General features: G+C 41.3%; 2 protein-coding genes across 2 annotated transcripts in view; one reads left to right on the top strand and one right to left on the bottom strand.

The window, feature by feature from the left end:
- Positions 1–5,810, bottom strand: part of LOC121305991 (zinc finger protein 252-like) — a 10,768-nt gene extending 4,958 nt beyond the window's left edge. The window contains exon 1 of the mRNA XM_041237721.1: positions 5,750–5,810. Within this exon, the coding sequence (XP_041093655.1) occupies positions 5,750–5,810 (61 nt within the window). The remainder of the gene's footprint in view (positions 1–5,749) is intronic.
- Positions 5,811–6,574: 764 nt separating this feature from the next.
- On the top strand, positions 6,575–23,678 carry LOC121305922 (E3 SUMO-protein ligase ZBED1-like). The gene is made up of 5 exons (XM_041237581.1): positions 6,575–6,922; positions 7,604–7,801; positions 8,845–9,088; positions 19,841–20,778; positions 21,760–23,678. Exons 2-5 carry the CDS (start codon positions 7,609–7,611, stop codon positions 22,776–22,778), a joined length of 2,394 nt encoding a protein of 797 aa, XP_041093515.1. The 5' UTR covers positions 6,575–6,922; positions 7,604–7,608; the 3' UTR covers positions 22,779–23,678.
- The last annotated feature ends 1,402 nt before the right edge of the window (positions 23,679–25,080 follow it).

Here is a 25,080-nt window from a genome sequence, read left to right as displayed (position 1 = left end):
CCGTAAAAGGTTTTTAATAAACAGCTTGATAGCAGAGCTGTGTTCAGAGTTAACGGATGATATGCAGAGTGCTACTGCCAGGAGCTGTGTCATACCAGTTCATATCAAGGTCACTGCTGCCTTAACCTTTTACACAACCAACTCATTCCCAATACCACCTGGAGATATTTCTGGTATCTCCCAGTCTTCAATGTCTAAGAGCATTAAGAGAGCAAATAAATACATTGTTATTCTTATGTCCACTGCAAGCAACACTGCCTGCTAAAGTGCTAATGTAACCTGCAAATGTTGCTGGCTGAGGAACATTAAACTCCACTTCGTTGAGTCCTAAAATATTATGGCCTCCGACTCCCCCTGATCAATGTGGATCAATAATTACGGGCCCCCGTTCCTCAACACTGGTTAATTGTATGTTTGTTGGAGGACCCCCTCCAGTGACCCTCATAGGTTTTTTTTGTTGCTAATTTGTCTTTAGCACAGGCGTTAACATTATAGTACTTTTTACAATGTTTTGTACTCTGGCCTTTTTCCAATTAAAGCCGATTCATTCTGCATTATTCTTCCAAAATGAGTTCGTCTCTTCCTCTGTGAAGTTTGCTTTTCTTTTATTAGGGCAACCCGTTTGTTCGTCTTTAAAACTTCTCCAGTGCGTCCCTCGGTGAGTGGGCGTGTTTGTACTTACTGAAGCTATCTAAATATTCATTTACGATGCAAAGAATACGACTTTCAATTTTCCTGTTGAAAATTGTATTTTTAGAACTGATCGTAAGTCAGGCCCTGTACAAAAATTACCTCCTTTTTTTTAGCAAATATTTCTATATTTTAGTCAAATTTACTCCAGGTGTTTAGGTGTCCTCTAAAATTCTGTAGATTCTCTTGTGTCCTTCAAGACCCAGCAACTGATAGGGCTTCACTCTTGACTATGGTTTATGGTGTTTTAAGGTTTGATAAGTGACTTGAACTCTTCAGGCATTCAGTACATCGATAAGATTTCTTTTTTGTGAGTCCGCTGGTGGGTTTTCAAAGAACCTAGCTGTGTGAAACTCCTCCCACACACATTGCAGTGATAAGGTTTCTCTCCTGTGTGAATGCGCTGGTGTGATTGAAGATTTCCTAATTTGGTGAATCTCTTCCCACACTCAAAGCAGTGAAAAGGTTTCTCTCCTGTGTGAATGTGTTGGTGTTGTTTAAGATTTCCTAACTGCGCGAATCTCTTCCCACACCCAGTACAGTGATACGGTTTCTCTCCTGTGTGAATGCGCTGGTGTGATTGAAGATTTCCTAACTGTGCGAACCTCTTCCCACAGTCAGTACAGGGATAAGGTTTCTCTCCTGTGTGAATGCGCTGGTGTCTTCTAAGGAGCAGAATACGACTGAATCTCTTCCCACACTCTGTGCAGCGATGAGATTTCTCTCCTGGAAGATTTCCTTTACCTGTTAGAGAAAAAGAAGAGACAAAGGTTATATTACAGCATTCTTACACATTCACTGCGCACAGGGCTTCCCCTCATAACCATGATCAACTCCTATAGTGAACTCTGATAAGAATACAGTCAGACTCCTGTTCATACCAGCCAGGCTGAATATAGTGGGTGTCAATAAGTACAAATGCTTGAGAATATAATTTTGATTATTAACACACTCACTACTAACTATAATTTCACCACATACACCAGTCACTGATCATCCTCTTAATATCACTGAGGAATACAAGTATAATATCAGGTTTACATGCAAGTGCTGTATTAAAATGTTTATTCTAGGGACACTCAGAAAACCTACTGGATTTGGCATCACCCACTGATGAGACATGTGATCCCAGCACCACTATAAAGCTGTGGGAGCAGCACAACTGCAAACAGTCTACCAGAAACAGGGAAAGCTCTAACAGCATTGGAAAGTGGTATGATCGTGAGTGCACATCTAGCAGATGCCATAGTAGCAAGGACAGTCATGCTGCAAGCCATTGACATAGTGGTTTGGCAGCCTCCCTAGTAATCAGTTTCTACAACATTAACAAGTAGTTCAATGTTGCTTGATTTGTATAATTACCTCTAAATCCCAGTTCATATTGAGGTGGACGATCATCACGCAGGCTGGATCCCAGATTGTTGTTCTCCTCAAGTGCACAGGCATTATTTTCAGTAGGATCTTCCTCTGCGATGGGGACACATTCCTGTTCTATGAATTCCTCTTTAATAGGAACACATTCCAGTCGAGGGACCTCTTCATCTTTAACACACGCCAGCTCTGTAACCTGCTTTAGACTCGCACACCACTCCTGGTCAAAGGACACCTCTTGTGTGTAAACTGCTTCTATCCTTGGCCCCTCCTGTGCTTCAGATTCAGATATAGCACGGCTCTCTGTGGGATCTGTGTGAAAGAAAATTGTACAAAATTGTAACTCTTACTTACTAGCCAGGTTCCTCTACAAAGCCAGCCCCTTGTCAGAATCCTACTGAGAGAGGTCACTGGGTCACTCAGGTGGAATAATTTAGGAGGAGACTTTTTTTTTTAATTGTGTTTATTTATTTTAAATTGACATAGCGCACTCACTTACATTACCCTGTTTGTAATTCCCCATTTACCCTCACTGGAGCAAACCCCACAACTGCTAAGGAATACAGTGAGTGTCCTCTAATAACACAACCAAGTCAATAAACTCTTCACACCCAGGAGCTTGACAGTGGAAGTGGACAGCGAGCTACCAGGAAGACAAAGGCCAGCCCTGCAGGAGTCTGTCTGATCTCACTGGTCACCTTACCAGTAGATACAAATCATGAATTTTATCCTCTAGAGACTTCTAGTTTTCCAGACACTAAGGGAAGGTGAGCTGGAATGAAGCTGGATCCAGCATTGCTTTGAAATATTTATGGTAGTAACCAATGGCTCAAATTGAAGCTGAAATTGATTTTTGAAATTTAAAAGAAAAGCAACATTTGGGATTGCAAACGTGAATTATTTGTACGTGTTGGACTGGAATTTTAAAAGCATTTAATGTACAACTGACCCTTCTACTTTTCATTAAAAAAATAAATAAAAAAAAACATATTCCAAAATATCCATGGCTAATTGATTTTTGATCTGTATGTACTCCAAAAACAAATTCTAATTAGTTTTAAATAGTCAGAAGGTAACCTTTGAGCTTGTAAACAAATATGAAATATTTACACACAGTGGTTTAAAGATAATATATAATTCCGTTAAAAGGTTCATGACCCTTAGAAGTGCCCCCGGTTGAAAACCCCAGGGTTATCAGCTAACCTGAGACCGCTGTGTGCAATTTACCGGGAGAAGGTCGGTATAAAAGCCAATCATTTATCTAAAATATACTTGGAGGGAAACAGTTTATCAAACACGAAAACTGAAATTGCTGCTGTATATTGATATCAAAGGTCACAAACCGTTATCCTAACTCCCTTCAATATGGCCTCAGTGGGTCTAGCCACAGTTTACTCTGTGCAAGACATCACATTATCAGAAGGATAGTCATTTCCAGGGTTTTCAAAATAAGCCGGCTACTGGCGCAATCCGCCATCTGAAACAATATTTGCGCCGGTTATTTTTATTTTAAAATATTAAGACTCTCGGGTATTACTGTATAAAAAAGCGCTTATTCCTTTTGTTATGAGACAGTGGGGAGTTATGACATGTATCTTCCTTTAAGAAGAGAGACGTGTTGGGATGTCAGATGAGCCTTTGTAAGCTGACAACAAAAGACAAAAAGGAGAGTCAGCGAGAGTTTGGAGAGACAGCGCGCTAAAATTTTAAAATAAATTTGAGTCAGATTATAATACTTGGTACCAATAAGCAGTAACATTTGCTCAAGTTAATCTTTGTTATTTCAAATGATTTTATTAGGTATTTTTTTCACTTGAAGTATATTTACAAATCTTGACAAAAACACTGGACAATACCTTCAATTAAGATGTGCAAATGGGTATTGTTGCGCTCTTATTAAATAAAAGTTATTTATATCCAAAATAACATTTTAATTAACTACTCCCAGTTTGGGTGAATATAAGTCTGTGTTTAAAATGTTCATACATTTCACTAACATCGTGACCCAGTACTGTATTTTCATTGCGTCTTTGCAGTACTGTCTTGATGCGGGCTTAAAAGGCATGTCATATGCAGACAGGCTAAAAGAATTGAATCTGTTCAGTCTTGAACAAAGAAGACTACGTGGCGACCTAATTCAAGCATTCCAAATTCTAAAAGGTATTGACAGTGTCGACCCAAGGGACTTTTTCAGCCTGAAAAAAGAAACAAGGACCAGGGGTCACAAATGGAGTTTAGAAAAAGGGGCATTCAGAACAGAAAATAGGAGACACTTTTTTACACAGAGAATTGTGAGGGTCTGGAATCAACTCCCCAGTAATGTTGTTGAAGCTGACACCCTGGGATCCTTCAAGAAGCTGCTTGATGAGATTTTGGGATCAATAAGCTACTAACAACCAAACGAGCAAGATGGGCCGAATGGCCTCCTCTCGTTTGTAAACTTTATGTTCTTATGTTCTTATCTGTTGAACTCTGCATATTCCACACTGGTGTCCAGCGGTAGGTTTTTAGGCACAGTTCACAAAAAACAAGAAGGAGAAACTGATAATAGTATTTTTCGAAGTCTGTTGTCTTCATTAAATTCACAAATAAATATTGCTTGTGATTTAATATTATGAAAGACAACATACCTTTAACACCAATCGGTACTGGAGTCTTTTGTAAGGTTAGGACAGGGTTCTCGGATTTTTTTTTTAATTTAAATTTTACTGTTAACAGTACAGTATTGATTAATTTTGTTCAGAAGCAGTTCCAGCTACATGCTCTCTATACAGTATAAATCTTGTTTCAGTTTTTTTTTTTATTCTAATCCTATTCAAAATAGCCTAAGCCTTAATTCCCAGTGTGTTGTATAAATCCAACATTATCGCCTACGTACTTAAATATCTTGAGTTATCTGAGACTGAAGAAAAATAAATAAATAATGCTCAATAACCAAATAGACGGGTCGCCATGGACAAAGGCAACAGGAGAATAACTGTTACCCAATTATGTAGGGGTATATCTGAGTGGAAGACAGTATTTTGCATTAGATTAGTTCATTGATTTTCTTAGTAAACGCGAGTTCTTCTTCTAGCCAGTCTTGTATTGATGATCCTAAAGTCCATTCTCCATCTTCTTGTTCTTGCCTTGCTGTGCGCGCTGCTGAAATCAAACTCCTTTGTTATACTAATGGACTACTTTGTCAGGCACTACAGCAGACCATTGCTAGTCTAGCACCTGCTTATACTATAAAAAACGGGCCACCATGCATCATTTGCACCCCCTTTTAAAAAGATTAACCCAGTGGGATGGCGGACACCCCCCTCGCCGGAATGCACCTGGATGACTCTGGTGACCCCTATTTACCTTGTAAGTGCCACATTCTTCAAAACTAATTGCAAGAACATTCCAGTCTCTTACATTAGACTGGTCAAGGTTTACCAATACAGACTAGTCATTTCTTGTAGTTCACAGAATACCAATTTAAAATAGGTGGGATTTACAAACATAGACTTGTACTTTCTTATTGAATTAATTAATCAGTCTGGTGCAACATTAGGAGTGTGGAGATTAACAACACTAATAATAAGCTCTTTAAAATTCTCTGAAGAGAAATTCTAATCAGGACCTCACCAATACAATGTATTAAAAAGTTATTTAAAGATTTGCACTGACCAGGCAATACCATCAAAAAGCTCAATCTCACCTTGTAATAGTCCCCGGTTCCCGTTCCTGCGGCAGTCTTGTTCACTCCAGTAGGGGTTCATGTTTCTGAGAGGTTGGTTACTGTCCGCATCTGCAGCGCTCATGCATTCCCGCACCGCTTTCAACTCGCTCTCTGATATTTCCAATCTCAGCTTCAGCCTTTCATTCTCTTTCTCCTTCCCAGCCATTGCAATCTGAAACTCGTTCAATTTACTGCCCACAACTCTTGTGATTTCCCACAAGACGGTGTCTACAGCCGCTTTCACTGCGTGCTCGATGGCAGAGCCGAGCTCGTCTTGCAAGAACGAAACGGACACGCTGACGTCCATCTTCACTGGTTTTAGTTTGACGATCGTGTTTATTTTTGTAATGGGGAATTAACATGCATATAAAATCAGCAGCTGTTCTGGCGTGATAAAGAACGAAAACAAACAACAGACTCGCCTTGCTTTGCAAGGATTAACTTGTTTTAGCATCATGCATTGCTAGAATTTAAAGCGCAAGGTAAACATCTCCGAGCATCTGTCAAGCTCCACTCTCCCTTAAATACAACAGAAAGGGGGGTACTGCTTCAAAACTGAATGCAGTTAATAAACTGAAACATATATACATCAATTAGGAAACACTTTAACCCAACCTAATGCGTTAAACGGCAGGTGTTAAAATGCAATACGGCTGTATTTGTCTCTACTCTCTCCTTGCAAAAACAAAGCAACGTTTCAATTTCCCTTCACGAAATGAAAGCAACCTTAGTAGTAGGCGTGCCTAGCTGGAAAAGTCGCGTATTTTGGCTGCAAAAAGCACTGTGATTGCACCTCGGGAGGCTGATTGGGTGGCTTCCCTGTGGAAGCAAGGGTTGGATCCGCAGCTCTCCACGTTGCTTCCTTCTGTTTCATTCTGCGCTGCCCCCCTTTTTTTTTTGTGCAGCGCGCTTTGCATTTCGAAAGTGCCTCTGCGGTGCGTGCATGGGGGTTGTTGTTGGGTTTTTTTGTTTGATATATTTAACAGATCGGACTGGTTTTTTTTGTTTGTTTGTTTTTAAATCTTCTTAATGGTTTTAGTTAAAGTGGCGGTTTAGATATGACACGGAAGTCTTGAGATCGACCGAAGAAAGAGAAGAACTTGCGTCCATTGCAGAGAGAGAGAGAGAGAGAGAGAGAGATTCAGGGGAGAGGTAAACAAATAACGTAATTTAATTCACCTTGATTTTATTTTTATACTCGCTACAGTACAACTGCACCACACACACACGCACACATATCGCAACAGATATTTCTATGCGGTTGTACAATACTAGGTATACAGCGTGCTCTGTGTGAGGCTGTTCAAACATAGTTTTAGCAAAACAAACAACATTCAAAGTCGATTATTGCGGGTTTTTGTTTGTTTGTTTTTTAGTTTTTAGTTTGTTTTTTGTTACTACAACTATGGCCAAACTACAAAGTTCTATCGAAAAAGTTTACCGGAAGCCAAAACAGTAGTACCAATGTTAGTTGATGTTAGATTTTGGTTTGTTGGGGTTATGCTACATAAGTTATCATGCATGCATATATTTGTCTGATATTAATGTTGTACAATAGAAGAGTCCCCGTGTTGTTTCAGGGGTGGAAGAGCCCCACATGCATGCCTTTTGCAGGCTGCGTCCGTCTGTTGCAGGACACAGAGGAATTCATATTGCAAAGGTGCAGCAGATATCAAGAGCATTTCAAATAAGGCTTGATGTGTGAGTTTAAATACTATTGGATTAATACATAATATAGTTTTCTAAAGAGCGAGTTCTGTGGAAATTCAAATAAAAACACTTGTATGCAGCCTGAAAAGACAATCCTAAAAGTCTTGTCTTCCTTTTCTTCAGTGAGAATGGATCCGCCTCACTCAGAGGAAGTTTCTGAGATGGAAACAAATCACATCAGCCCAGAGCTTCCTGTTCGATGGGTTGTTTCTGCAGACAGGACTGTTGAGATCAAGGAGGAAGTGACTGAGCTGGGGTGCGACCAGGCCAATGAGCGGATCCTGCAGGAGGAAACGCCACCTTCTAGCATCACTGAGAGAGGTGAGGGAAACTGGAATGCAGATCTATAGAGGGGGGGCTTCATTGAAAGAGGCGACGAACGCCTGTGGAATGCACTGTGTTGGGGGGAGGGGGGGGGGGTCATTTGTGTATGTTTGGCTTCTTCACTCTACTTCACCAGAAAGTTCTTTACAGTCCAGTTTGTTTACAACCCCCAACAGTAATTTCAGTGCTTTGAAACTGGCTTGTTACAAAATCATATCACTATTTGCAATTTAAAACTGTTCAAACTGGAACTATTCGACACGAGACTGGATTGTTGTTAATGATCAGGCTGACACTGGGTTTAATGCTTGCAGGACCAAATATCTTGCAATACGCTTCCATGCTTAGGGTTTGCTATGTTATATAATCCGAGGCATGCAGAACGCTGTCCTGAGGACGGCACAGGTCAGTGAGCCTTATGTCCTGGTGGTGCTGAGTCTTGTGTCCTGTGCTGTCCTGGCGGTGCTGAGTCTTGTGTCCTGTCCTGTGCTGTCCTGACTGTGCTGAGTCTTGTCTCCTGGCTCGATCTCTCGTGAGTGTCTGGTATAGGTTCTGCATGCTTTGCTTGTGTCGTTATAAAAGTCAAGATCTTCCAACACATACTTCTTCCAAACAAAACATATTTATTACCACAATTAGGATTTTCTTTCCTTTCTTGCATTGGTTATTGATCATCCGTTCTTAACTTCTAGCGCTTCGATTACATATTGGTGAATCGAGGCATCAAATTATAGCCCGGTTTGAAGTCTCCCATTGCTAGTTTGCATTAAACATTTTGCTTCAGTTCTATTTAAAGTTTATTAGGCTTTTCTTCTGTAACTGTTGTCTTTTTACTTTTTGATTTGAAGGCGTGCATGGTAACCTGCAGTGTCTTTTTGCATTAGATGCGATGTTGCAGTGAGCACGGCAGGTTAGAATGCTAAAAAAAATTGTGCTTTGCAGTCAGTTGGAGGCGGGGTTTGTACTACGTTTCTATGAGATGATGCACTACAAAATGCATCAGATGAGAAATAAAAAAATAAGCTTATTCTATTTTTCAGGTACGGATATGAAGCGTCCTGGACTGGAACCTGAACTTGTTAAAGGGGAGAGTCCTGTACTTGAATCAGCCCCTGTTAAACCAGAAGCAATCAAGCTTGAGGCTTTATCAAATGAAGGAGAGACGCCTTCTAACATGTATGCTAATGGAAAGGGTGGGGCTAAGCTGGGCTCCATTCATAGGAAACGTCGCATCTCCCAGCTGGAGGCCATCCAGATGCATCCTTCATCACAACAGGAACCAAGGTAGGGTTGGAGCCATAAGTGTGGTTACCGGTATCTAATGACAATGAAAATATTGTTGCAATTTTATCTGTCTATCTATCTATCTCAGGCACCTCCAAAATTTCTATCTATCTGTCACACACAGGCACCTCCAAACTTAGTGGCACCCTGGATAAAGATGAGCTAAAAAAAAGGCTGTAGAAAGTAAACAGCTAATGAGCTATATTTCATGCTCAAAAATATTGGAGCTATATTCTTTTATACCAATATAATTGCTCAGAGAAAATGTTTATTTAACAAGTACATTTTTATTCTCAAAAATAGGTCAAAATTATTGCCCCCCCCCCCACACACTAAAGATTCTTATAAAAAAAAATCAAACAAAATTAATTCTGCATTAACATTCTACTTTAAGTACATCTCAGTCTTTGCCTTTTGCTGCCTAATCAGAATTCCCATATTTGGACTTGCACATGAACACGTTGTGTTTTACTGCTTGTTGTCTGGTAACCGTAAATCAGAATTTAAAACCCAGTGTATTAATAGAAAGGTCTGAAGTAGCTGTTTCCAGTGATATCATTTAACTGGTGGAATATAAAGAAATAAATATGTAAGCCACCCCCCCCCCCCCCCCCCCCCCCCCCCGATAAACGATTAAAAAAAAATATATATTTAATACCTGCAAATATCGACCACTTTCTGAGTTAGATGGGGGGAAAAAAAAATCTGGATATTACAGAAATTTTATGAGGATTTCAAATAAAAACAGTTTTCAGATATTTTTTTACTGTTGACAAGCTACAAGGGTTTGTCTATAGCCTGTATGTAAAAGTGCCCCAAACAGCGCCATCTTATGGAAGTTGGCGGGACTAAGCAAAATATAAGTGCTTTGTCAAGTCTTATGCAAAACCTTTTACACTGAAAATATACAAATACATACAAGTGAAAATGCAGTTTATTTTTTATTCTTATTAAAAGTGTTTCTTACATTCTTTTTATCTTCAGCATTCACTGTAAAATAAGCGCGCAGCAAACACTGATCGTGTTATTATATTCAAACGTTATAGCAAAAAAGATCAATGCAACCACAAATAGTAAAAAATAAAGCATATATTCAGCAGAAGAAAACGTTGATAGAAAAAAAGAACTCTGATAAAGTAATAAAGTAAATACAAACCAATTTTTCATGGAAAACGCAATAAAGTTATTGCAGTCAGTGCAAGCAAATAATGTACCTTCACCGTCAAACACAGGCAGCTTCTCGAAACACACATTGAATTACAAGTTCATGAGATAATTACCTTCAAAAGCAGCTGTAGATGAGATGTCAGCGTTGTCTTCGTGCTGTGTTTACATGGCATATCTAACTCGGCTTCAAAGTCTGCGCTGCCGGTCGCATTTCCTGTACGCTACTTTCTTGAAGTGTACCGTTAAAAGTACACAGAGGGAAACATGTTTTTTGTTTCTAGGGCCTAGCTTTACTCAATAACAAGCTTCAGAAAGAGTGGTTTGATTACCACACGGCTTGTTATTGCTGTGAGACAGAACACAGGGCGTGTCATCAGTCAAAAATGCACAAAATTAGAACGGTCTGGCGGCAAAGGGTTAAGGAACTGTATTGTGGCATTCCATGGCTTCCTGTTTCAGTGGGGTATAAAAATAAGGTAACATGCATGTAAAATCAATCTGTCATCCATCACCATGGGGAAAGGCAAAGAACTCGCAGACGAAAAGAGACAAGTAGTTGTTGACCTTCATAAAACAGGCAATGGGTAGAAAAAAATAGATAAAAACCAAAATATACCGCTTGGCACTATTAGGGCAGTAATTAAGAAGTTCAGAACCAGTGGAACAGTGGTAAATCTGCCTGGTAGAGGACGCAAGTGCATCTTGCCCCCACGCACAGTGAGGAAGATGGTTCAGGAGGCAAAGAAGAATCCAAGGGCCACAGTTGGAGAATTGTCGAACTTGGTTGCATCTTGGGGTCGCCAAGTCTCCAAATCTACAATCAGACGCCATCTCCATGCCAGTAGCCTCTTTGGAAGGGTTGCCAGAAAAAAAAAAAGCCTTTATTGAGAGCAACCGACACATGCAAGCGCCTGGAGTTTGCTTGGATTGGGACCGGGTGCTGTGGTCAGATGAGACGAAAGTAGAGCTCTTTGGCGGGTCTTTGGTATGGGGCTGTTTTACTTCCACTGGTCCTGGGGCCCTTGTTAAGGTCAACGGCATCATGAACTCTACCAAGTACCAGGACATTTTAGCCCAGAACCTGGCTGCCTCTGCCAGGAGGCTGAAACTTGGCTGCAAGTGGATCTTCCAGCAAGACAATGACCCCAAGCACACATCAAAATCCACAAAGAAATGGTGAATTAGCCCCAAAATCAACATTTTGCAATGGCCATCTCAGTCTCCGAACTTGAAAGCATGTGGTTTGAATTGAAGAGGGCAGTCCATAAGAGCAGACTGAAGGATATCAAGGATCTGGAAAGATTCTGCATGGAGGAATGGTCTAAGATCCTTCCAATGTGTGGGACGGTATAAAATTTGCATGGTATGATATCCATTAAATAACGTATACAGTAGATCATGCTAGTTATCAAATAAAGGCTCAAAAGAAAAGACTAATGTAAATCACTTAAATTACCATAATTCTCAAAAATAAAACCAACAAAACACACTTCCTTTCATGCAATGATTTAAACATGTGGTATTTAGTGTTTTACTAGCCAATAACTTGATGCAGTGCATTTTTTATAAAGACAATCAGAATAATTAAAAAAAAAAAAAGAAGTTTTGTGCTCTCAGTGTTACAACAGCATTAAGATCTATTTGCTCAAAATGACACGGTGCTGTAGTTAACATTTTAACGTATATAATTAAATAAATACTTTGTTTAGCTGATGGCAAATAGAATTGGGAAACGATCGGTCTTTTGCTTAAAACACAAACGTGTACCACAGGTTATTATTTAAGAGCACAGATGAGTCGTTTATTTTTTTCAACCGGATAAATAGATATGTATAGCAAAAAAAAAAAAAAAAAAAGGATTTTAATAGCAAAACGTGTTATTGGATTTCCAATGATTGTTATGCATTTCTTCAGTTACCTAAGAAAATTGGAATAGTGTTACAACTAGTTTAAACAAAACTATGTTGATAGTAAGGAGGCTATCCTGCTGCAGTCGCGGATCTGTGCTAGTTTTATTTGAGACACTGGTCGTGTTCTTATAGCGCAGATTTCCGCAGTTCTGCACAGCGCTGCACAGAATCTCGGAGATGCGGTGTGACGTCACTCAACACCTACAGAAATCGATGCAGTTTCCGCAGAGCCCAGCGCAGCTTTGAAATGTTACTGCGGGAGGCTGGCTGTGGCTGTGAACCAAGGGGACGATGCAAAGATCACGAGTGACCTGCTAATTGTAATGCAAATAACCACTAAAACTACTGCTGCCACCGTGTAGCTGAGGTGAACGACATTTTATCATTATGCAATGAAGCCATGAACAGCCTTGTCCACGCTGTATTAAATAAATAAATTATTAAAACAAACATAATGGACTAAATCCGTGAGAAGTCATGTATCATTTTACAATAAAGTTAATGTTAATCTGTTATATTAAACTGACTGATAATCCAGACAAATGTAAATACAGCACGTTTGAAATGCGTACTCTGCTGCAAGGTTTGGAGAAGGTGTTTCTGTAAAAGCTGCGTGTGATGTGAGAAAGACAGCAGCCCTGGCGCAGCAAGCTCTAGGTAACAGAACGCAGCAATTGAAACGTGTGTTCTGTGTCGTTGACCGTTTCCTTCAAAACCATTATCGAAACACAGCATCGGTTCACAAAAAGATCTTCCTCAGACACTTTGCTAAGGCTGCAAGTACCATCGCTTGATTTAGAAGAAGCGTGGTTGCAGTTGAAAAATGCGTTAACCGGTGTATAAAGGAATTATGGTAATTGTGGGTTTACAATAAAAGCAACGGCATTAATACCGTAACGAACCTAAACCGTGGTAAACCGAAAAACCGCTATACCGACCCATCCCTACTGTGTTCTCCAGTCTCATAAAAAAAATTATAGAAAAAGGCTCAGTGCCGTTATCCTTGCAAGGGGAGGGTGCACAAAGTGCTGAGAACAAGGGTGCCAGTAATTGTTGGAAATAAAATTAGAATTTGAGAAGTTATTTTGGTTGATTCCCTTGAATCAATAATAAAATACAATATATTCCACATGCTGGAAAACTCCAATATAGCTTATTACCTGTGTTTTGTTTTATACAGCCTTTTTTGCTCATCTTTATCAAGGGTGCCAGTAATTTTGGAGGTGCTTCTAATATTCAAGTACAATACGTGTTCACAAGGGTTATCAACAAGACACAATGTGGCGTTCTGTTGTTACACCGTTACCCCCCCCCCCCCTTGCATACTGCCAGCTATTCTCTCTGAACAAATGTCACCAATATAAAAACAGTGCTATTTTTACCAGTTACATTGCCACCCCGCTCTCTGCCACCTGCCAACTTCCCAAGCCTAGCAAATGTAAATATAAGCGTTGTAGTTTTCCTCGTTTATAGCACCAGCAAAACAATCATGGGCAATTAAAACAATAGAGTTATGCAGTTAAGCTTTGACTCTCTTTCCTAGTTCGTTGTTAACTGATCGTTCATACCAATGTCATCAACGCTTCCGCTCTCCAAAACAAAGTACAGCACGGCGAGTCGGCCCTGCATTTAACACCAGAGCAAAAAAAACAAATCTGCTTGCACGCATCTGAAAATAAGAAATCGAGACATTGCAAATGTTGTCTCGCCCGAGTGAGGCATGTACTGTTAATCGAAGAACAATCGTTCTAATAGATAAAAACAAACCGGTCGATTTGTTTAACCTGAAAAAGGCTTGATGCAGTCTAAAATAAGTGAATTCTGTACAGTAAATATTAATTACGGTAAGAAGTTTTAGACAAATGAAGGCTGACTTAAACTAAAGCATCGGTTTTGTAAACAGCAGAATAGGTTTTTTTTTTTTTTTTTTTTTTTTTACTTTGTTTAAAAAAAAAAAGTGTTTGCCTGTACATTTTCAACTTTTTTTTTTAATGCTTAACCTCTTATGAATCTGTTCAGTCTTGAACAAAGAAGACTACGTGGCGACCTAATTCAAGCATTCAAAATTCTAAAAGGTATTGACAGTGTCGACCCAAGGGACTTTTTCAGCCTGAAAAAAGAAACAAGGACCGGGGGTCACAAATGGAGTTTAGAAAAAGGGGCATTCAGAACAGAAAATAGGAGACACTTTTTTACACAGAGAATTGTGAGGGTCTGGAATCAACTCCCCAGTCATGTTGTTGAAGCTGACACCCTGGGATCCTTCAAGAAGCTGCTTGATGAGATTTTGGGATCAATAAGCTACTAACAACCAAACGAGCAAGATGGGCCGAATGGCCTCCTCTCGTTTGTAAACTTTCTTATGTTCTTATGTTCTTATGCTGCCCTGTCCCGTGGGTGGAACATGGAACTGCAATTACACATTTATATATCTTCTAAATCATCTGTATTGTTACAAAAGCTAAAAAAAGCTGACTCTATCAAACTTTGTTTTCCTTCCGTCAAACAGCGAAGGAGTTTTTCGAATTCGCCATTTCACAGCTGAGATATCCCATTCGCAATGTGGCTAGTAGTTAATGGTTTAACAACAGCTCCAATCGACTAGCTGTGTGTTTCGCTGCTCTGGGCTTGCAACTATCTGTTGATGGGGAAATCTCCCTGATCACGTTCTAGGGGAGGTCACAAACTGTCCATTTATTTCTTGACTTTGTAGCTTAATCCGTTAGAATAGTCAATGTGCGCAAGTAAACAGAGCCACGTGTACTGCAAGGGAGAGCGCAGCGTTACTCACAGCGGATCAAGGTTTCTTACCATTATCTGATCATTTTTCAATTTGTAAAATCGAACAAAATGGCGAGCAGTGTTCCAAAGCATCCCAAAAGAAGTCGATTCAGTCTTTCTGAAGTTTTGGAGGAGATGGACAGGAGTGAAAGTGACGGCGAAAGCGATCAGCTTTCTGGGTTGGAGAGCGCCGATTCAGTGTCTGAAGCAGCATTTGAAGATGGACTGGATCCTTTCCAGGATTTGTAAGTATAATGGATTTCTTCTTCTTCCATTTTTTTTACTGTAAATATGTTATTAGAAAATGCAACCAGATGACTCTCAAGAGGCACATAGAAATAAAATGTTTTAACAATTTTTATTGCATAGTAAAGAGCAACACCCTGTCTCATCTGTGCTGTGCTGCTGTATATGGCCCCTGATCTTTACGATACAGTAAAAGTTGCAAGAAATAATAGTTGCTTCCCGGCCGTCTCTATTAGTTTCTCATTGATGTTCATTGATTTTGATTTTTGCATGGGAGTGTTTAGCAAACTTGTTATATTTCAGTGATTACAAGAGCAGTGTTACTTGTCTAGAGACAGTGTAGGTTTACTTAGCCTTTCAAGATAAGCTGTCTGCCTGCCCCAACAGTCACTGACTCGGTTCCTTTTGTTTGCCAATCAAAGTAAAGATGAAAGGAACTGAGGTGTTTTCAGTCTGGCAGCCTGATTTTAGAGAAGCCAAGTTCTCTGCAATCTCGTTTTTGCTGTTGTAGACATTTAGCAGATGCCTTTATCCAATAATCAACTTATGTTCACCTGTCAAATAGTCTGCTTGAACTGTGCTTGTACTGATAATGGAAATCTTATTCAAATTTTTAGTTCATTTCACTTTTTTATTTTCAGCGAGGACATTGAAGACCACCCTCCCCGCTCAAGTGAGAGTTTTGATGTTTCTCAGGGGAAAAGGAGACGATCCATTCCCTCCCGTCTCCCTTACAGCAGCTCTAGCATGCCTGCAAGACCGGCTGAGAGCAGACGGGCAAGAACACCCACCCCCACAACCTCAGACCCCAGGGAGAGGTGGAAGTTTGTAACTGAAGAAGACGTAGAACCTGTGCAGCACCTCTTCTGTCCTGCACGAGGACCTGGAGCACAACTGGATACTTCAAAAAAGTATTCCCCGCTAGACCTCTTCCAACTTTACTTCAGCAGGAACGTCGTTCAGTCTTTGTGTACAAACACAAATAAAAATGGAGAAAAGCGGCAGACCCAGGGGAAAAAATACCAGTGGGAGCCAGTTTCAATCAAGGACCTCTACCAGTTTTTGGGAATCCTAATTTTCATGGGGCTACTGACAACTCGCACTGAGAGGGATTACTGGAGGCCTTATGGAATCCCATTCTGCCACACTTTGATGTCCAGGAAGAGATATGAAGCCATCTCCTGGACTCTGCATATAAGTGACCCAGAGGAAGATGAGGAGAACGATCGGAAGAAAGGAACTCGGCAACACGATCGCCTCTTCCGTCTCAGACCCCTCCTGGATTCCCTCCTCCTGTCCTGCAAGACTTACTACCACCCCCGACAGAGCCTTTTAATAGACGAACGCGTGGCGGCCGCAGAAGCCAGGATCGCGTTCAAGCAGTACGTGAAATCTAAGCCAACAAGATGGGGCTTCAAGCTGTTCGTGCTGGCTGATGCCCACAACGGGTACACATGTGATTTCAACATCTACACGGGAATATCCAAATCAGATTCTGGGAAAGGACTGAGTTATGACTCGGTTATGAACCTCATGAAGGTGTCGCACTTGGGCACAGGGTACCATGTGTACGTTGACAATTTCTACACCAGCACGGCGCTGTTTCGGGACCTTTACACGCTCAAATTTGGAGCGTGTGGGACCATTAGAGAAAATCGTCATGGCTTCCCACGGACCAAAGAAAACGCCCTCCCCAAAAAAGCTGACAGGGGGACAGTTCGCTGGATAAGAAGCGACAAGCTGCTGTACGCCAAGTGGATGGACATACGTGAAGTGACGATGTGCAGCTCCATCCATAAGGTGTACGCAGGAGACAAAGTCCAGAGACGGGTTAAGGATGAAGATGGGACTTGGAGAATGCGGAGTGTTCCTGTTCCTGCTCCTGTGGTGGCATACAATCGGCACATGGAGGGGGTGGAATTATCAGACTCCCTTATAAGGTACTACAACATAGCGCAGAAAACCAAAAAGTGGCACAAGAAACTTTTTTATCATTTCGTTGACATTGCTGTTGTCAACAGTTTTCTGCTCCATAAGGAATTGGCACAGGTTCAGAATACAAAGGCACTTTCACACAAAACGTTTAGAGCGGAGCTATGCAAGCAGCTGGCGAACAGTGGGGTTGTGGAACAGGAGGAGGGGGCCAGTGCAAGTACAGAAAAACGCTGCCTCCCTGTCGCCATCACAGAGGGCAAGGAACTCGACCCCTCCGTGAAGGCCTCCCTCGGGCGCAGACACTGCGCTTTGTGCAATGAAGGGAAACTGAGGAACAAAACGCCCTGGAAATGCGAAGCCTGCGATGTGCCGTTGTGTGTCATTGTGGACAGAAACTGCTTCAAGAAATGGCACATGCGTGAGGGGGAAAAGTAAGACTTTATAGCAATTCAGGGATGTAAATAGTTCATTTCTTCATTTTGTACAGTGGGTGTTTTTAGGTTTTTGTTCAATTTGAAAAAGAAAATATTTGATTTGAAGTAAACACTTTTAGTTTTGGGGGGGGGGGGAGAGAATCTCATTATTTTGCTGCTTGACATTTGCATGCTTTTCAAGCAAGTGAGTAACAAAAATACAGAGTCAGGTACTGAAAATTCAGAGCTACAAAGTGTCTATAGCAACATTCTCCTGCACAAACACACAGTTATGTGAGAGCAATGTGCCTGACAGTTGAACTAAGAGTATTTGCCATGCATACTCATCATGGGTACATTTCGGGCACCCCAAAGCTCTCCAAAAAGGCCACCTTTTGAATGAAATATTGGACAAATAAGTAAAAAAGAGGATTACAAAATCTAATTCGCGTGGCAATGTATAGCACCCGAGTTGCCAGAAGGTAACATCACTTTTAGAACTTGCTCAAGAAACTGGTGTATGACTGGCCATAGAGATTTACACAATATTCATTTTTGGAGAGGTTTGGGGAACCTTGGGCCCAGCTTTGTAAAACCTCATGTAGAATTTGAAAATAGGCAAACAAGTTAGTCATGTTAGGGAAGCACTCGGGACCCCCCCCCTAGATGAGAAGTACACGATGTTGTGGAAGGGGGGGGGGGGGGGGGGGGGGGGGGGTTTAAACAGGTTAAAAAGGAATGCTGTTGAGCTTCATTTGCTTTGGAAAATGAATAGCTGGCAGCGTTCAATTTGGATAGTATTGAGCAGGCTTTACAGTCGTGTCACAAACTGCAAAGTTCAAATGACCAGTACAGTAATAATAATAATTTTTATGCTTTTTTTGTTTTTATGGAATTGTTAGACACGAAATGAGTGTATTTTTAATTTTTTTTTTAAACTATAAACTGTAACTAATTGTATAACTAAAAAAATAAAACGTTTTGAATTTATTGCAAACATTAAAATGTTGTGTGTGTGTTTTGTTTTTGGTTATATATATATGTGTGTGTGTGTCAAGCATTCCACAGGGATGCTGACCCATGCTGACTCCAATGCTTCCCACAGTTGTGTCAAGTTGGCTGGTAGTGGATCTCTACTCCGAATAGCTCGTTCCATCTCATCCCACAGATGCTCAGTTGGATTGAGATCTGGTGACCTCGGCAGACCTCTGCAGTAAGCTGAATTCACTGTCATGTTCATGGAACCATTCCTGGACAATACTAGCCTTGTGGCATGGGGCATTATCCTGCTGAAAAAAATCCATTAGCAGAAGGATACACTGCTGCCATGAAGGGATGCACCTGATTGGCAATGATGTTCAGATATCCTGTGGCATTCAAATTCAAAAACCCAGCAGCGATGCAGTTCTTGACACACTCAAACCGGCGCGCCTGTCACCTACTACCATGCCCCGTTCAAAGGCACTTCAGTCTTTTCTCTTGCCCATTTACCCTCTGAACGGCACACATACACAATCCATGTCTCAATTGTGTCAAGGCTTAAAAATCTTTCTTTAACCCGTCTCCCCTTCATCTACACTGATTGAAATGGATTTAACAGGTTATATTTAGGGTCGCTTAATGAAGCTCAAAGATGATCGGAGACGATCAATCACACCGATCATTGCATCAAAGGTTTATTGCAGTGGTCATCAAACAACAGAGCGCTCCGGAGAACAACAGTCACTTCATCAGTAACTAGTGTATTCTACCGAGGTAAAGCATGTACATGGGTTATATAGTTTCTACATAGCATGCCTTACCCCTGTCAGCAAACAATCCATTAGTCACTACCTCTTAATTATTGCTGTACCCCTTGGTTTAATCAATCAGCACTGGTTTTGGGGCTCCATGGTCCCCTCCCTGTGCTCTTGTTATGATTCTAAACCTTAAGCATTGCACATTCTTATCTTTAACTTCCCAAAGCCCCCCCCCCCCCCCCCCCCCCCGGGACATTGGCTCAATTTAGTGGTGTACTGGAACATTCAGTTCCTCTTTCTCCTTGTAAGGTCTTGTTCTGGTTCCTTCAACATCAATAAGAGATCCTAGCTTTCACCTGGATTCACCTTGTCAGTCTATTTCATGTCTAGCAGGTGTTCCTAATGTTTTGTACACTCAGTTTGTGTTTGTATGTATGTGTATATATAGATAGATAATAGTTTGATGTAATATAGTGTGTGTGTTTTTGTATGTATGTGTATATATAGATGAATAATAGTTTGATGTATTATAATTTGTATGTGTACACTTTGGGGTTTCAGGTCTTCCCGTATGCACGTCCCGCCATCGTCTGCGGCCGTTCGATTCAGGATGGCGGCGAGTAACCACAGAGAAAAAGAGCAGCCGTGTGACGTGTTAACTTCATCTCATTCCAAGGAGAAAGAGGATCTCATACCGAAGAAATGCTCTTCTTCAGCAGTTTGGGCTTTCTTCGGGTTCAAATCGACCGACGTTAAGCAAACCACCATACTTTGTAAAAAATGCTGGAATGTCGTGCCGGCAAAAGGAGGCAACACGTCAAACCTGTTTCATCACCTGAGGCATCGGCATCCAGTGGAGTACAGAAAATGCATCGAGAAGCGATCGTCTGACAAGCCTGGTAAACACGCGGCCATCGAAAACCTAACCTCGGTCTCCGAGTCCGTTTCTAACGTCGCGCCCTACGAGCCAGACAGTAAACGGTGGAAACAAATTACCGATGCAGTAACCTATCACCTTGCCAAAGACATGGTTCCTGTCCACACTGTAAAACAAAGTGGCTTTCAAAAGCTGTTAAAAGTCATCGACAAGAAATACCAGCTCCCAAGTCACAAGTATTTTTCAGAAACGGCTCTGCCAGCGTTGTACGATGACTGTCGTGAGAGAGTAGCTGATGAGCTGTCCCGCGTGCAATTCTTTGCGAGTACCGCTGACCTGTGGTCAAGCCAGAACGCTGAGCCGTACGTTAGCCTGACTGTACACTACATCGGTCCTGACTGGAGTTTACGCAGCAGGTGCCTACAGACGTCATACTTCCCGGACGACCACGCTGGTGAAGCAATCGCACAGGGTCTGCGAGAGGCGCTCTCTGCCTGGGGCTTGAGCGAAGAGCGGCAAATCTGCATCACTACGGACAGCGGAGCAAAATTCATCAAAGCTGTACAACTCAATGCATGGAAAAGACTCCAGTGTTTTGGGCACAGGCTTCACCTTGCTATTGGTAAGTAGTTTTACTTCTTTTAGTAACAGTTTGAATGTACCGGTCTTTGTGTTATTTAGAGTGTGTTTAACTAGGGTTGCTACTCTGTTGTAGTATAGCAGCCAGCACCCCAAGTGCCTTGTGTTGTCACTTGCCCTAGGATTGAGCTGTGTGACACTAGCTATATTAATCACTTTTTACTTGCCCAAAGTTTCTGTTGATAAGATATATATACATACAACCCATGGAGAGAGTAAGTAGCCTAGTATGATCAAATATGTGTGTCTGCCCCCCTCAGCCATGACCTTAATACGTGAAAAACCTCGGAAAGGACAGCATGCTGCGTTTTGCAAATGATTTAAACGTACAGCATTAGAAGCGTTTTGTAATATTACGTAAAAGCTGCTTTTTAAAAGTACTTCTCGTTTTATATTGCTGCGTCAGCCTAGATTACAGATTAACAGGTTAAAAGCAAATTTATATTGACAAAGAGAGGTTTTTGTCAACGCATTCTGCGCAAGAAAATAAGACATTTTGGGCAAGTGGCTTAACTATTCCGGTCCCTTCCGACAATATTTTAAAACGGTGCTGTTAGCTTGATTTTAATTTAAGTGCAGGAGGAAGTTGTAATTGACTGTTGGCAAATCCCTGTGGAATGCTTGACACACACACACATATATATATAACCAAAAACAAACACACACAACGTTTTAATGTTTGCAATAAATTCAAAATGTTTTAATTTTACTATTACTTTTTGTAATGGGGGGGGGGGGGGGGGGGGAATTAATATAAAGTGTGAATTTAATAAGCTGATAAGTGGTTGTCCTTTTTGTTGTATTTTTCATGTGATTTATCAAAGGAAATATAACAGATTGCCTAATATACACCAGGACTCAGGACTGTGTAAAGCTGTCATTCCATCTTTATGGTGACAGCGAAACTTGATAGGATTACAGCTATATATAGCTCCTTACATTTTTGTTTTTTTTTTTTCCATAGAAAACAGCGTGAAAGGTAATAAGCGCATAGACCATGCCATTGGTGTGTGCAAGAAGCTGGCGAGCACCTTCTCTTGCAGCTGGAAGAAAAGAAAAGCACTGAGTGTAGCTCAAGCTGAGCTCCATCTTCCTCAGCACCAGCTGATAACAGAAACACCAACCCACTGGGGATCACGCCAGGAAATGATCCAGAGAGTGCTGGAACAGGAAAAAGCAATCGCGCAGGTCCTAGCTGCTGACCGAAAAACCAGGCACCTGGTGCTTTCGTGGCAGGACACGGACGTGCTCCAGTCGTTGACTAAGTCTTTGAGCCCTTTGATGGCTTTCACAGACGTTCTGTCAGGTGAAAACTATGTCAGTGTCTCCTATGTCAAACCCGTCTTGCATCTGCTTAACAACAATATTCTGGCTGTGGAGGAAGATGACACTCAACTCGCAAAGTCAATCAAAGAGAAGATTCTGAGCTACCTGAACCTGAAGTATTCCAGTACAGACACCCAGGATCTGCTTGACGTTGCCTCTCTGATCGACCCTCGATTCAAAACGCAGTACGTCAGCGAGGACAAGCTTGCAGCAGTCAAAGCAAGAGTGGTGACAGAAGTGGAGTCGCTGCTCCAGCAGGACGTGCGCTTTGCTGCTGGAGCCTGTAACGCTGAAACCGAACCTCAGGGAGTACCTTCTAAAAAACTGAAGACCTTGGGCAGCCTGTTCAAGGCAAACCCGTCCGGACCTAGCGCCCCCACACTAGTGTCTGAAAAAGACAAAATTTTACTAGAGCTAAATCATTATCTACTTTCTCCTTTGGCTGACAGCGAGTCTGATCCATTGATCTGGTGGAAAGCTCAACAGGCTAACTTCCCAAGACTCTGCAAACTGGCACAGAAGTATTTGTGCATACCAGCAACAAGTTCTGCTTCTGAGAGAGTCTTCAGCACGTGTGGTAGCGTTGTTACATGCAAACAGACCAGACTGAAACCGGATGCTGTTGACAGACTTGTGTTTTTGGCAAAAAACATATAAAATGTGATGGACAATTTGCAAAAAGAAAACCCCTTGATCAGAACGGTAACTATATCGTGATGTATGTCTTGAATATCTCAGATATCATGATGTATTTTGAGGTGTCGCCCACCTTCACCCTGCGTGACAACAGTGTTAGAAAAAAAAATGTCCAGCATCTTCACACAGGAGAGAAACCACACCACTGTAATATGAGTTGTACTCGGCTGCAACACTAAAGCGACAGCAGCATCTTCACACAGGAGAGAAACCACACCACTGTATAAATTGCGGGAAGAGATTCACACAGCAGTGAAACCCTAGCCATTGTACTGAATGCAGGGAAAGGTGTCGTTTGGTGGAAAGTGGAAAGTCTGAAGCGATTTAACTTGTGCGAATCAACTTGTAAGATTACTCTGACATGCGCTTCAATACTTAAGTATATTGGAAACTAGTAAAAAAGCATATCAATTGTATAGGTCTTTACACACCTAGTACCTTGACAATGTTATTTAGACCCGGTGTGCGTTAATTCAGTATTGTTAACTACATTTTAAAACACATAAGAAAATGGCTTGAAACCATATTGAATTTCGAAGTTATTTTTTATGATTTTAAAAGTGCTAAAGAAGTTTAACATCACGGGCTCGACCCTTTTTTTGCTCCTGTGTCGGACCAGGTCCGACGTTACAATTTACCCTTTCCAGTCCGAGGTCTGGACCCTGTCCCGACATCATCAAAAAGACGTCAAGCACAGGTCTCTAGTCGTTTTTTTCTCTGGAAAAAGCAAAGAAAACCTTTCAGTGGCTGAGTGAGACCGATAGGAGCCCAAATGAAGCCCCCAAAAAATCGGAGCAATACACATAGCCCCTTCACCACAGAGATAACACCGACACAAACAAAGGAGAGAGCTGCTTCTGCATCCAGCGCTCAGAGAATATCACAGACACTTGCAGAGTTTTTTGAGATGTTACAGTAATAAAGTAATGGCTCGGATCGCATTATTGAGGAGTTTGGTGGTAAAACGAGTGATCAGGAGAGACTGGAATTAGCCGCCACCATCTGCAGGAGAAACCAGACGCAAGTCCAGGAGAGATTTGACGCATGCATTCAACATTAGGCTTACTAAAAAGTCAAAGACTGGATTATAGAATAGAATAGAAACAACACAGGAATTTTTATTGTAAATACCAGTGGTAGTCAATATCCGGACCGCTGTTTCGTATCGCCAAGTCGTACGCCAATCTAGGTTTTTACTTGCATTCTCACTGGAAACGCTGTGAATTTGATACAGTATGCTTGAGTGTGGTTCGCGACTGTGCTGTAGTTGTCTCTGGTAATATTTAGCAGATACAAAGTGAGCACTGTGCCTGAAACACAATCTGTAACGGTACTCACAACTAAAATTAAACTGCGGCAGAGTGAACCGGCTGCTGTAGACGGTTTTGCAGGGGTCAGCCTGTCCCTTCTCTATGGCTAATAAAAGCATCCTTAGCGTTTACAAATTCACAGCGTGCATGTGCGTTATTCTTTTAGATTCTCCTTGCACACTCAGATTTTAACTCTTAATTTTAATAGCGTCATTCCGTGATCCACCAAAGTGTGCTTTGCGCAATGCATACAATTAAATCAGAAGAGCAGAGCAGTTAAATCATGAAATATCTGCAGATCACACTGTGTGCAGGTATTCGTTCTCCATGAACATTATTAATATTATTAATATCTCTGATGCAAACTGTATTGCTGTTGCTAAGCTCACCTGTCACTCAAAGGCTTTGAATACCTGTCACTGTGAGTATTGGCCTGTTCTAACTGGACTGAATGGAAAATAACCTGGGCAGGTGGAAAGATGTATACATTTTGTGATTACGCCCAAATATTGGGGTATAAAATGATTAAGTGTTGCAAACGCCCACATTTATCCACAGAATGGCAATATCGTAGTGGATAATGCCTCCCCTATCTTTCTTGTGAGGGATAACTAGCAATATTGAACCTGTGAGGAAATCGGGTGTCTCCGCTTCATTGCCAGGTACTGCTGCACCACATTGTAGTTTGTTTATAGCAATTGATTTGTAAGTGTTAATGTTCTGTAATACTGGCATGTATTGGGACCAGAATAACTCAATAAAGAAAGAAAGTTTTCAACAAAAATCATGTTGTGATTCATTTATTTGAACAAGTATATATTTACCTTAGAAATCCATTCCCTTATATATTACCTCCAAGTTGTAGCTATATTTTTGGCTACTACCTTCCATGTAAATGAAGCCAAACCATTTCTAAACCGATCCAAAGCAGCTATGTGTCCCTTTGCATTGTG

This window comes from Polyodon spathula, chromosome 45 (genome assembly GCF_017654505.1).
Source record: "Polyodon spathula isolate WHYD16114869_AA chromosome 45, ASM1765450v1, whole genome shotgun sequence".
NCBI classification, from domain to species: Eukaryota; Metazoa; Chordata; class Actinopteri; order Acipenseriformes; family Polyodontidae; genus Polyodon; species Polyodon spathula.
Note: the sequence above shows the minus strand (reverse complement) of the source record. Positions and strands in the feature narration are given on the sequence as shown.